The sequence below is a fragment of the Opisthocomus hoazin genome, chromosome 3 (genome assembly GCF_030867145.1).
Source record: "Opisthocomus hoazin isolate bOpiHoa1 chromosome 3, bOpiHoa1.hap1, whole genome shotgun sequence".
Lineage (NCBI taxonomy): Eukaryota > Metazoa > Chordata > Aves > Opisthocomiformes > Opisthocomidae > Opisthocomus > Opisthocomus hoazin.
Genome location: NC_134416.1, coordinates 90360269 through 90374885, shown reverse-complemented (window position 1 = coordinate 90374885; position 14617 = coordinate 90360269). Strand labels below are relative to the sequence as shown.

General features: G+C 43.4%; 1 protein-coding gene across 2 annotated transcripts in view; it reads right to left on the bottom strand.

Moving 5' to 3' along the window:
* Positions 1 to 14617, bottom strand: part of SLC66A2 (solute carrier family 66 member 2) — a 70644-nt gene that overhangs the window by 44128 nt on the left and 11899 nt on the right. Inside the window, exon 4 of one of the 2 annotated variants that reach the window (XM_075417039.1) lies at positions 12235 to 12288. The exons of the other annotated variant lie outside the window; for it this stretch is intronic. Within the exon in view, the coding sequence (XP_075273154.1) occupies positions 12235 to 12288 (54 nt within the window). The remainder of the gene's footprint in view (positions 1 to 12234; positions 12289 to 14617) is intronic. 2 annotated transcript variants of the gene reach the window in all.

Sequence of the window (14617 nt, the reverse complement as noted above, 5' to 3'; positions counted from 1 at the left end):
AAAATGGCAACGGAATTGAGGAGTGAGAATACGAGCGAGAAACAGCACTGCAGACACCACGGTCAGCGAAGGAGAAGGAGGAGGACAACATGCTCCAGGTGCTGGAGCACAGATTCCCCTGCAGTCCATGCAGGAGACCATGGTGAGGCAGGATGTGCCCCTGCAGCCCTTGGAGGTCCACAGTGGAGCAGATATCCATGTGTAGCCTGTGGAAGGGACCCCACGCCAGAGCAGGTGGATGCCCAAAAGAAGCTACGACCCCGTGGGGAGCCCACACTGAAGCAGGCTCCTGGCAGGACCTGTGCACCCGTGGACAGAGGAGCCCACACCAGAGCAGGTTTGCTGGCCGGGCTTGTGACCCTGTGGGGGAACCACACTGGAGCAGCCTGTTCCTGAAGGACGGCAGCCCGTGGAAGGGACCCACACTGGAGAAGTTTGTAGAGGACCATCTCCCTTGGGAGCAGCCCCATGCTGGAGTAGGGGAAGAGTGTGAGGAGTCCTCCCCCTGAGGAGGAAGGAGCAGCAGAGACAATGTGTGACGAACTGACCGTAACCCCCATTCCCAGTCCCCGTGTGCCACTCAGGGGGAAGAGGTAGAGAAATCAGGAGTGAAGTTGAGCCTGGGAAGAAGGGAGGGGTGGGCGGAAGGTGTTTAAAGATTTGGTTTTATATCTCATCATCCTACTCTGATTTTGATTGGCAAGAAATTAAATTAATTTCCCCAAGTCAAGTCTGTTTTGCCCATGATGGTAATTGGTGAGTGATGTCCCTTCCTGATCTCAACCCACAAGCCTTTCGTCATATTCCTGTCCAGCTGGGAGGAGGTGGAGTGATAGAGCAGCTTGGCTAAACCACAACATAAGGCCAATGCTTTAACACATTTTGCTAACAGCCTGGATGATGGCAATTTCATGAATGATACCAAAATTAGGGTGAGTGCATGATAAACTGAGGGACAGCTCTGCTATTCAAAAGGATCTTAGTCTGGAGACACGGGCTGACAGGAATACCATGAAGTTCAGGGTTATCACACAGCTGGGAAGGAGGAACCCCACACCACAGTACATGTGCAGGGGGCTGACTCCCTAGAGTGCAGCTTTGTAGACTAAGGGAGCATAGCCTGGCAGGCAATTTCAGCACAAGTCAGCGGTGTGTCCTTGTGGCAAAGGCAGCTGACCATTTACTGAGCTGTACCATTGAGCAACTTTTAGCCAGCACATATAGGGAGGTGTTCATTCCTCTCTGTTCAATACCCTCAAGACTGCACCTGGAGTAACATGTTCAGTTTTGGGCTTCCAAGTACAAGACAGACATTGACCTACTAGAATGAGCTCAGTGGTGTGCCACCAAGATGATTAAAGGGCTGAGGTACATGATGTACATGAAGAGGCTAAGAGAACCAAGTTCATACAGCTTTAAGAGACAAAGGCTTCTTGCTGTCTATAGCGATCTAAGGGATGAGTGTAGAGAAGATGGAGACAGGGTTTTCCTGAACGCATGGTGACAGGACAGGAGGAAACAGACTTGAATTACAACAAGGGAAATCCCAGTTAGATGGAAGAAAAGCTTTATCACCATAAAGATGGTCAGACACTGGCACAGGTGCCAGAGAGGCTGCAGCATCTCCATCTTTGGGGATACTCAGAATTCACCCGGACATGGTCCTGAGCAACCTCATGTAACTGGACCTGCTTCAAGCAGGGAAATGGACCAAACAACCTCAGAGGCCCCTTACAAGCCAAATTATTCTGCAACTTTATTTAAAGAATGAATTTCACCATTTGGATCTAGACGTGACCACGTATACAACAGCACACGGCACACTCACAGGCAACTGCAAAAGCTTCTCACATCTACCAAACTGAAGCAACAGCTTTGCTGCATACATGTTGCGTGACCTGCAGGATGCGCAGACAAATAGATTGTATCTGAATATCTAGACGTTTCATTGCTGATGTTATTAAAGCAACTAATTATTCTGGCTGCCACTACAAAGTGGGTGTTTTTTCAAAATCTCTTAGTTTATTCACTATTTCTACAGTTACCACCGCATCCCTAAAAGCGCGATCAGACTGCTCCATCAGGTTCCAGTTGAGCGGCTCAGCAGGCAAGGTTTGGAAACCCAAGAGCACCCTCATGTGGCTACGTGTTGCTCTGAGCTCTCCTTCCTCCAGTTAAAACACACGCAGCACAAGCAAAATTCACTTTTTATTCACAGGTTTATCTCCCCACCACCCCACCGACTAGCAGCGGTACTTGTGCCAGAAGCAGTATTTCTGCCACCGCACAGTTCTTCCAACAGAACCTGTTCAAGCCATCCTCTTTCCTCAAGCCTGCAGCGGGGTGACAGCCCTCGGGCTGGCCAGGGGCACCAGAAGCCAGAGCCACCAAGAACCCCGAGCTGCACGCTACAGGAACGCAGCACTGAGCCTTGCCTGCGATTATGACTCACGTCAAGCTGGAGAGCCACTTTTACCATCTCTCTCTTTTCTCCAAGCATTAAAGGGCAGCTTTCCCTCAATTTGAGATAAAACTAGAATTTCCTGGTAGCAGATACTGATTTTTTGCTGTTCCCTGCCCACGTTTTTCTTTTTTTTAAATAAAGGCTGAGAGAGCTGCCCTCCTCCCTCCCAGCTCCCCCAACCACTGCAGCGTGCTCTCCTCGCACCCCGGCAAAGGAAAGGCCTCCCTGCCACGCCAGCCCCGCTCACTCCACCCAGCCTGCACCCACGCTCTGCCTGTCCATCCCCACCCAAACACCTGTCCCCCAGCTCTTTCTCCTTGTAGTGGGTAGGCTTTCAGAACAGGCATGGGCCCTTCACATGGGCTACAACGGCACGTCATTTTAAGCTACAAAAACAAGCACTGTAAACTGCATGAAGAAATCAATAAGAAGAATGGCCTGCTTCCGTTCTGATGTTGAAGCCATTCAAAAGCCATAGCAAGGCTGGTGCAAAAGAAGGGGTTTATAAGGCCCCTAACTCAGGTCTGAACATACTGCTCTACCACCAGACAACATCTTACTGAAACCATTCTGACTCAGAAGAGATTTTACAAGTCTCTGGATGGCTGTTTGCCCTACTGCCTGTAAGCTGAAAACTCAGAGTGTTAAATAATAATTTTAAAATGTGGTGGCCCCAAAACATAACACCGCTCTCCAAGTTCCCTGCCCCAATCACTAGCAAACACGTGACACCTTCTCAACTCCTTGTGTTAGGGACAGAGAAGATGTATATTGTTTGATTACCACCAACAACAGGAGCCAGATGAATTAACGTGTGACGCAAAACATTGCAAAGCTAATACAGCTGACAAATTAAGAACAAAGAGTATTTCTGATTATTGTAGTATTCTTCATAGCTAACAATATATATCCTACTCTGAAATGGAGAAATTAGTAAAAGGAACAAAAGGACTGTATTTTCAACTTGCATGTGGTGGTCTCACAGTAAACCATCAGCAGAATGTTTTATTTATAATCCCGCAGTAGCTTGGATTAGAAAAGCCCTCTGCAGGACATCCAGTCCAATCTCCTGTCCAAAGCTAACCTGTTAAAATTTAAAAATGAAGGACATTTCACTTTACTAACTGGTACTCTGGACCTTTCAGATCAAGAATGGGTAGATTTTTAAACTAGGATGATGAACCAGTTTGACTACAAGTTACTGTGTGCACCACAATAACATACAAGCAAAATGTTATTGCCCACATTACGCATGAGATAAGAATAACCCCCTCAGCCCTTAAAGCTTTGGATGTTTCAGTTCAAGAACCAAAAGAAGTTGTGGGTGGCAGCCCCAGTTTCTCAAGCCTTTTGAAAAAAATACTTTTTACAATGACCCTTCTGATACAGTCCTCAAAATCCAGGGATGCTACTTACACTTCACAGAATCACAGACTCACAGAATGTTCGGGGCTGGAAGGGACCTCTGTGGGTCATCTAGTCCAACCCTCCTGCCAAAGCAGGGTCACCTACAGCAGGCTGCACAGGACCTTGTCCAGGCGGGTCTTGAATATCTCCAGAGAAGGAGACTCCACAACCTTCCTGGGCACCCTGTGCCAGGGCTCCGTCACCCTCAGAGGGAAGAAGTTCTTCCTCACATTCAGCTGGAACTTTCTGTGCTTCAGTTTGTGCCCATTGCCCCTTGTCCTGTCACTGGGCACCACTGAAAAGAGTCTGGCCCCATCCTCCTGACACTCACCCTTCAGGTATTTATAAACATTTATTAGGTCCCCTCGCAGCCTTCTCTTCTTCAGGCTAAACAAGCCCAGCTCCCTCAGCCTCTCCTCGTAGCAGAGATGCTCCAGTCCCCTCACCATCTTCGTAGCCCTCCGCTGGACTCTCTCCAGTAGCTCCTCATCTTTCTTGAACTGGGAACGCAAAATATTTCATTCAGTATATCAAACGGCCTGGTGGAAAAAGCGTGGCTAGTATGAAACAACCACTATGCACCAACTTCCACACACAAACTCAAAGGAGAGAAACATTACCGGCCATATAAGCTCTTCACTGTCAAAGATGCCATCTCTGACCTGAGCAGAAGCCTCAGGGACGATATTTTTTCTGTCAAGTTGCCAAATGACAAGCCAAGAAACTACAATTCATCAATGATTATAAAAAATTATAGATACTCTAGAACCGTTGGGTTTGTTGCATGCTAAATTTTTTTCCTGAAATGCAACTCACCCATCCACATTACACGCTAGGTATTTATCCCATTCTCCATCCCAGAGAGGACAATGATGTGAAATGTGGCAACTAATTCTTCTCACTTAACTGGCCTAACTGATAAAATAAACCAGTTAAACTCTAAGAAAAGTAGCTTCCAAACTGAATGGAGCTTGAACCTCACTGCTGCAGTTTCAGACCTGCACAAGAGCTTGCACAGCTGAAGACATTTTATCCCCAGGTAGTCTGTTAAAGGACATTACCTCTCTGCCTACCAATTTCAGTCTCATCTTAAAAGAAGATAAAATACATACATTCCAATCCAAAACCTGAAATCAGCAGGAACCTGTTCAACCACCATTGTGCCAATCAAAGTTCTGGAAACAGGATTAAGTGCTACCACTCAAACAAGACCCCTCTCCTCCCTGAATTATGTTACCTACACAAACAGAACAGCAGGTTAGCAGTGAAAAGAGCTATTTACCTGGCAGATGACATATCATTCCACTTCCAGATGACAGTCAGACACAGTAAGAAGTCAGTATGAACTGTGCTGACTAACAATGTAAGACTGCAACTTGAAAAGAAGGACCCACGTGCTAACATGAAGTAACAGGCTCTCCATAGATCACACACACCAGAAAGCCAGATCATACAAACCAGAAAGCAGGATTAAGACAGGAATCCTTGGCATTTCTTGGTCTCTGGAAAGAACCAGCCTTTTTTTGGATACAAACCACATTCCATCACCTTACCTTTCTCCAAGAGGAAACTCAAGACAAACCACTTGAGGCAAGAATTCCTGGATGTCTAAAAAATGACTACTCGGTATAATACTGGTATTTAATCAGCCCAGACAAATGGCCTTTATGCAGACGTTCATCAAGTGATAACAAAAAGCGTACACAGCACGCTCAGGAGGAGGAAAGGGGCGTGTTTGGAGTTATGGAGTTTGTCTTCCCAAGTAATCGTTACACTGGAGCCCTGCTTTCCTGAAAATGGCTGAACACCTGCCTGCCGATGGGAAGCAGTAAACAAATTCCTTATTTCGCTTTGCCTAAAAAACGTGCAGTATTTGCTTTACCTATTAAACTGTCTCTATCTCAACCCATGAGTTTTCTCACTTCTACCCTTCCGACTCTCCCCTCCATCCCACTGCGGGGGGAGTGAGCGAGCGGCTGTGTGGGGCTGAGTTGCCTGCCCAGGTGAACCCACAACACAGGGACATGTGTGTTATTGCCTGTGGCTTTACTACCACTACTGATGTTATGTCTGTAGTTCATGAATGGAGCAACACATCTGAAATCAGCTTAAGGTTTGGAAGGTATTGCCTCATACTTTCCCCTTCTACTGCTGAGTTCATCCATGGCTCCCATGAAAACAAACAGCTGGTGATCACCTTTATTCTCATGCATCTCACCACTTGTCTCTCACACGTAAACCTGTTACACACCACACATTCACAGAGAGACCTGCGCACCCAGATCCCTCACCACAGCATCTCTAAGTCTGTGGACAGGTTTATCGCAGGTCTCCTCGAGGGCGGGGGGGGGGGGGGGGGGGGGCGGGGTGTGTTTCTGGGTCTCTCTCATTAAGTAAACTGCAAACTACCAGAGGGGGGACCACAGTTGCACACAGGCCTCAACAATCATAAACTATTATTTGGGTTCCTCCCTTGCCAGGCATCTTCTAGAAAAGGAAAATGTCTCTCTGAAATACAGAATTTAAGTAGATAAACAACTTCTTTCCTTTTATAACTTGTGAATAATACTAGATATGCCTGCAAAAAGTTATGCCCTCCCTACTGAGTAACTTCCAACACTTTTCAACAGGACAGAGAAGGCCACAGTACGACTTCTCAGTCAAGGCCCACTAGACTGAGGAGCTGAAGAAAGGTTTACACTATACGGAACTCTGAAGCTTGAAAGAGAGTATCTGCTGAGAAATGTAACACTGGCCCTGGAAAACAGACTGACCCAAATCCATTTTTCTCAAGCTGTCTGAAGGAAAAGTATCTTAGTATTGGTTTTGCAAGAGTTCAGGAAATCTAAATTCCCTGTGAAAATAACAGAACAGCCTTCTTAATGAAACCATTCCCTCCTTCTGTCTGCATCTGTAGGTAAAAAAAGTTATCCATTCAACACTCAAAAGATTTGTAAGCTTCTTTAAAAATATTTAATACTGTTCTATTCGGACTGAATTATTTTGAAATGCCTGAATATTACTTAGACCTCCTGCACAGACCCATACCCGGACAGACACATTATTTTCCAGACTTCCATTTGTTTCTTCTGCAACATCAACTAAGAAACCAAAAGTATGTATTTAAAAAAAAACCCATTCTACAGTTTTCAACTTCAGTATTTACTTACAACAAACTGAAAATTGCCACTTCATCCTTAGAATCTCCATTTCTTATTTTCTTTTGTCTCCTGAAAAGGTCTAAATACTGATGGAGAGAAAGAGGAGGGGAAGCAACTGTTCCCCCCACATACAGAACTACAGCCAAAGTGCCGATGCAGCCGGGTGCCATTTCCTCAGGCAAAGTAGGCCTTTTGGCGTCCTAGTTCCACACAAGGATACCATCTCTCCTGGACACCCTCCCCAAAAGATCAACAAAAATACTTTGAAATTAGTCTTACGAGGATACATGTAGCCCTTGGGAGAAGGGATCTAAACCCCTTCACATCCACATTCAGTTACGCAGAGGCAGAGGTGGTGGCAGCTGCATCCCAGCAACAACTGTGCTTTTGATATGTAATTTACAGATGCTATACAGGGAACGCAACTACTAGAGAGAATGGTATAAAAGTCACATACTTCCAATGAAACCAAAGTGCTACCCACAACTGGCCAAGGGAAACTGTGTCTCTGCTCTGTCTTCAGCTCTGCCCAGGATGTCGAGGCCTGGACAGAGCAGAGTATTGTGCATGTTATTTACAGAGCACCCACGGAAAAATTCCAGCGCATGCCTGCACGTTTGCAAGCCGGGTGCCCCTGCTGAACCCAAACAGACCAAACACTCTGAACAGAGGGAGCCAGAAAGCCGATTAAACAAAGTTTAATACATTACATGTGCTGTGAAGGGTGTAGCGCTGTTCTAGAGTATGCCAACACTTAATTTATCACAAGCCAGCTGGTGCCCTGAGTTAAGTAAAAAGTGTGGACAAAAGAAGAGGTGAAAGTGTGAGCTATTTACCAGGCTGTCACACTGCCAGTAGAAACCAGGTAGCAGACAACTGCACCTGCTTAATTCACATCACTATTATCTCTTCATTACTTTGCAGATACTAACTCTGTGAAGTTAACTACACAGACATTTTACATTTTTTTCCCCTAAAAAAGTAGTTCTAAATATTTTTGCAATGGGTATTTGCTGAATCTAAGTTTTTGTCATTTTATTACTACTGTTGTAAAGCTTTGTGTTACTTCAATAACTTTTTGTCCTGGCTAAAAGCAAGGTTCAGGGTTCACTAATCTGGTAAGTTTTAAAATCACCTTCAGAGAAGGAAGGAAAACCCTTGTGGATCTACCAGAAGTATCCTTCAAAACAGTTAAACATCTGCTTGGAGAAAAATCAAGTAAGTCACATTCACTTTGAGACTTGCCTGCCACTCCAGTGACACCACTCTAAACAACTTCAAAAGATACAGCCTCTTTGGAGCAATGCCTTGGTTTAGTATTTTGTCACTTCTGCCCCAACAACCTCCACCACTCACAGGGCTCAAAATATATATACAGGAAACTTGTATTTTAGTGTAACACATTAAGACATTTATCCACATTTGTTCTACAACATCTCATCAAGGAAAAAAACAAACATCACTAAACTGCAGCTTTGCCGAGCCTCAGCAGTAGCCATCAAATGCTTGCAGGCATTAGGTAGAACTATGTACTTACATTCGAAAACAAATGGAATAAATCATTATTCCTTCAGAACTGGAGCTACGTAATTTATTTTTTAATCCTTCCTTTGCCTAGCAAAAGAGGGGAGTAATTTTATTTCTGTATGAAATCAGGAAACCCTCCACTCTGGGGCCCACCGTACTGTAAATCATATTTATTTTACTCAAGTCAGTGAAACTACAGCGACCTTCCCCCACACCTTCAACTCCCCTTAGTACTGACTGCTAGAAAGTCAGTTTTCAGAGTCATGTGCCAGATAAAGGCTTTTTCAGGTAATGTGTGGAGAACACAGTGGCATTAAGTGGTTTGTTGGATTACTGACAATAAAACACACCTAAAAGGAATCCCAGGGAGCACAGCAGGAGCTCAGTGCTTATTCAAAGAGAAGCATCAAACAAATGACTCCGTATTTATCCAACAAGTTCACCTAAAATTCATTGGTAGACCAGTACATTTTCAGATTAATGGTTCAACAGCTCTACAACAAAATACTGTGCATGGATAGTCAATCTTCAACTCTGAACACAACATACAGCGCTTTTACTATGTAACTGGAAAAAGAAAGTAATATAACAGTTTCTGAAACCTAAAGCATATTAAAGAGCATTTTTTATATCACCGAAATAAACAGGAGAAATGAAAAAGCCAATTTGTTGCTCTTGAACAAAAGTTTAATCAAAACTCGTTAAGGGACATTGTGAGAATGCACTGCCACATAAAAGTATGGCAAATACTCCCCTACCCTAACCTCTAAGCGAGCTTCCTGAGAGCTGGAGCAAAACACAGCACTGCAGGACACAGGTTAGTTAAACCCTCTGTAAATTGAAGTATGACTTATGCTGTGATGTAATGCACCATGCACCCCACTCTTTACACCACCAGGACATATTGCTACACATACACTACACACAAACACCTCAAAACATTTCTAATTTGTTTACAACAGTACAAACTATCAATTCTCAACAGACTTGCCCACCCCACTCTTTAAACTGAGATGTAAGACGGTCCTGTCCCTTAGCGATAATTCAATTCATCCCCTTTTGCTAAGCAATTACAAAATGAACTTCAAATAACATTTATTAATCAAATGTTTCAGACTTAAATCAGTTGGATTAGGAGATACAGCGCGTTCTTCTACAAACCTCAACTTTTTAAGCTATCAAACTACCAAGCAAATGACTTATTAACCAAAAAAAGACAAGAAAAAAATCTGAAATGAGTAAAAGGTCACGTTAAGTTACTTATTTCTGTTTAACCACTTCAAGCATTTTTGAATAATCCACTCCATCGTAACTAGGAGCCGAGAGCTGTTTCTAGCTCTGACACTGTAAATGAAGCATTGCTGAATACTAGTAAAGCAGGAATACAGGCACAAGGAAGATAGCACTGCTTAAAGTTTACATTCCATTGGTTAGTGTTGCAAGACAGTGAGAATTACTACAAACTAGGATTGAAGACAAACAGAAAAAACAACGTAGTTTGATACTAAGTGCAGAAAAATATGTTTTGAAAACAGAAAAGGAAAAGGTGCTTTGCAGAATAGTGGTATCTGACCAAACAAGGTAAATTTCCCAAAGTGTGCATTTTGCCCCTAAATCTGAAAGGGAAGATTCAGAAGACGAATCACTAAAAGAGAGTCATAGAATCATAGAAAGTTTTGGGTCGGAAGGGACCCCTAGAGGTCATCTAGTCCAACCCCCCCGCAGCGAGCAGGGACACCACTAACTAGATCAGGTTGCTCAGAGCCCTGTCCAACCTAGTCTTGAATGTTTCCAGGGATGGGGCCTCCACTACCTCTCTGGGCAACCCCTTCCAGTGTTTCACAACCCTCATTGTAAAGAATTTCTTCCTTGTATCTAGCCTAAACCTACCCTGTTTTAGTTTAAAACCACTACCCCTCGTCCTGTCACTGCTGTCTCTACTAAAAAGATTGTCCCCATCTTTCCTATAGGCTCCCTTTAAGTACTGAAAGGCTGCAATCAGGTCTCCCGGCAGCCTTCTCTTCTCCAGGCTGAACAAGCCCAACTCTCTCAGCCTGTCCTCATAGGAGAGGTGCTCCAGCCCTCGGATCATTTTTGTAGCCCTCCTTTGGACCCGCTCCAACAGTTCCATGTCCTTCTTGTGCTGAGGGCTCCAGAGCTGAACGCAGTACTCCAGGTGAGGTCTCACCAGAGCAGAGTAGAGGGGCAGAATCACCTCTCTCGACCTGCTGGCCACACTTCTCTTGATGCAGCCCAGGACACGGTTGGCCCTCTGGGCTGCCAGCGCACATTGCCGGCTCATGTCCAGCCTTTCGTCTATCAGTACCCCCAAGTCCCTCTCAGCAGGGCTGCTCTCGATCCTTTCATCCCCCAGCCTGTATTGATAGCGGGGATTACCCCGACCCAGGTGTAGGACCTTGCACTTGGCCTTGTTGAACCTCATGAGGTTCACACAGGCCCACCTCTCCAGCTTGTCCAGGTCCCTCTGGATGGCACCCCGTCCTTCTGGTGTCTCAACCGTACCACTCAGCTTGGTGTCATCTGCAGACTTGCTGAGGGTACACTCGATGTCGCTGTCCATGTCATTGATAAATTGAGTCTATTTAACCTTAACAGGAGTGGTTTTAACAGCTTCAAGAAAGCACTCTTGAAGGTTAATATCACTCTCTGGCAGCGTTTCTCAGAGCTAACTCCAGTTTAACTAACTGTGTGTGCTGACAAATACAGAGGTAGAGACTCTCCTTTTGCACCAGTAATACCCTCCTTTACCCTGTATTTTTTCAGCTGAATGCCTTGCTAGCTCAAGAATTGCAGAAGAGAATAACAAGTATCAATGTGAGATTCTGTGGCAGTTCAACTAAAATCAGCCTAAAAGATGACTTTGGGGAACTTCTGTGTCTCTAGTCGGTATAACTTCCTTAATGCAATAGCCCAACTAATTTAAAACAGAATTACTATGACTCGACTGAAACTATCTTTCCAAACTACTAAGAGTTGAAAGTACCGAAAAGCTGGTTTGCGCCTAATATTTCCTCTTCCTTAGGCAAATTAAAGAACATAGCTTCCAACTCTGAAACTGAAGATTGGGAGCTCTCACCTTAAGTGTTACTAATTCCCAAACAGTAATTTTGAGGCTGCTCTAATGAAAGACAGGAACAAGCCAGAAAGTTTCAGAAGGATGCAGTCATTTTGTTTGAACATCAAGTGTTGTAGGAGATTTCTTATCCAGCATTCTGAACAATGCTGAAAGATAATCCTGTATTTTTCATAGTTTCCTCCAGAGTCAGAGCTGGAAGAGGAGGAATGAGAGTCTGAAGAGATGGATCCCTGCATCATGTAATATTTTGCTTGTCTAACTTGGGGAAGGAAAAAGGAAGGTATCATTGATAGACACAATGCGGTGAATCCAACTGTCTTCAAAAAAATGGTTTCTGAAATGGAGCTGAAAGCATCTTTTCCTCTACTAAAGTTAAAAGTGGTGAGGGGAAAATTAAATTTAAAAAAAAAAAAAAAAATCACATGCCAGGTATTAGTATGTCAAGAAAAGGTAATGCAAACATTTTCTATAGAAATGATCATGCAAACATTTCCAAAAATGGTTACAAAAAGTAGCAAAGCATGAAATATGTAGTTGAGCGGACAACTTCATGCAGAATGGGTTTGTATAGTACATACCCAGATAAGATCTCTTGGGAGGTGCTTTGATTTCTTCATCCTTACTATCTGCAGCTACGTAAAAAAGAGTTGAGGGAAAAAAAGGAAGGAAAGACAAACAGACTTGTATGATTAAATGCAACAGTGGGTCTTTTAGTTACAGTTTAGCCAGTTAGTACACTTTGCTTATAAAAAAAACAAAGGCCAAAACAAAACATGCCAGAAATTTTAGTCTCCATGCTTTCTACAAGGCTCCCACCCCATGATGTTAAGATAGAGTCAAGCAGTATGAAGTCCCAGAACATTCTCAATGCACAACCCAACAGCAGTGTGCCTAGGGGGAGAAAATGAAGACTTAAAAACAGTGAAACAGACAGCTTAACTCTTACTTTATATACTTATGATCTGAGAATACAACCTGTTACCTCAGCAACATTGACTGTGTAGGGACGTATGTGTAATCAGCTAAGACAATACAGCTGCCTTGCCTCCTGTGGAAAATGCTGTTCTAAAATAATTTCAGAAAGCCTGAGTTTAAGCCAATTGTATCAAGAAGGACAGAGTAGACCCCATCCACCAAACATTCTGCATGCTCAATTTCTTCAGTCCAGCCTTCCTATGTCAGTTGAAAACAACATATTATGTCAAGAGTGCTTTCCAGTGCCAGAAACAGGACTCTTCAAGGGATCAGAGTGCTATAAGAAGACAGAAGTTACAAAGCAGGTTAAGACAACCAGCAGTTGGAAGGAAGACAGAACTGGATGAATGACCAGAGGACATCATCTTCATCTAAAAACACAAGAGCCCATGTTCTACTTAAGGAGGCTGGGCTGCACGTATAAGAAGAGACATCCAGCAGCCCATTTTTAACAAATGCTATCCACTGGTTTTCAGTACAGTTCATACATTCAGGGTGCTCGAAATCTGTCACGATGTCTTGGACATAACTGAAATTGAGTATTTGTTGGAGAGAGGTTGAAGGCTTATCTGGGAAATAAAATGAGGCTTCTTCATAGAATGTCTGTCTCTCCAAGAATATGAAGAGACTGCTCTGGCCTGCCAACGTTTTCAAGAGTGACCAGATGTTTTCAGCAGTCTGTAGCTGTGAGTATCATGCTTCAGCCTCCTCTTGATTCTCAAATCAAGACACGGTACATGCACATTTTGCTTTTCAGCATTCAGCTCTCTAGCATGGTAGCACCATCACACCCCAGAAATACTACAGTCCTTTGAAAAAAAACCAATTATAACAAAAGAAACTATCACTAAACCTTGAGCCTTTCTGTACTGAGCCCATACCACAGCACACAAGGCTGCACAGACACCAATTTAAAAGTAGGCAATGAATATGGAGAGCTATTGTTACCACACCAATAGCACCAGGAGATCTGCATTAAAGCAGTCAAGATGCAATTATAAAGTGGTGTTAAATAAGACGAAGGAGAGATTGTTCCTGCCTGCTGATTTCATCTGAAGACTCCTTCACATAGCTCTCAAAGTATGCATATGCAGCAGAGAGAACTGTTCTATCACTGGAGGTTTTAAAATAAAGTCGGGGGGGTTTTGTGGTTTTCTTGTTTTGGTAGGGTTTTTTTTTTCCAATTTAGAACAGTTAAACACAAGCTATAGAGTCAAAGTTCAAAAAATAGTAAAACAGTTCAATATATAAAGTGGACTTACTCTGTCTTCAATCAGCACATGTAATTGAAGGACAAAGTGTACGTATCCAGAACAAAAGTCAGAGAAGGCAGCAGTAGCATAGGATGGGCTCTGCCACTTTCAACTTACTTTCAGTTTGCAAAACCAAAAGGGAGCGGGAGCAAAATCCCGTAACTGAGAAGTAACTGGGGGAAAAAGTAAAAGATTATGCGAGTTTTCCTAATAAGTTCTTTATATAAAGCCTACAAGACATAATCAAACATTACTGGAAAGAGTCCAGAGAGACTGTATTTTTCATGCTATGATAGTTACTAGCATTTCGACTGAATGGCTTTATGTCTATCTAATGAATTACTATCGATATGTATTTTAACCACAAAACAGGGTAGAGAATACAGAACAAGCTAGTCAGGATTAGGAGAGACTGTTCCTTAATGCTTCAAGAAATTTTGAGTAGATTCCTTCTGAACTAGTTATTACTTAAGCGACCTCATCTGTGAGGATAACAAAAAAAAGGCAACTCCCACATAATTCAAAACACACTGGTAATCATATACTAACCGGGGGAGAGCGGGGGAGGAGATATATACTCCCACCAAAATATTCTATTCAATTCACTTTCTAAATATTTTGGATTATTTTGCAGAAACTTTCACAGGGAGGATAGAAATTAAAGAAGAAAAATGTTTCAACTGAAGACCAGCCACGTGAGAAATAACAAATTATCTCATCATACAGAAATTGT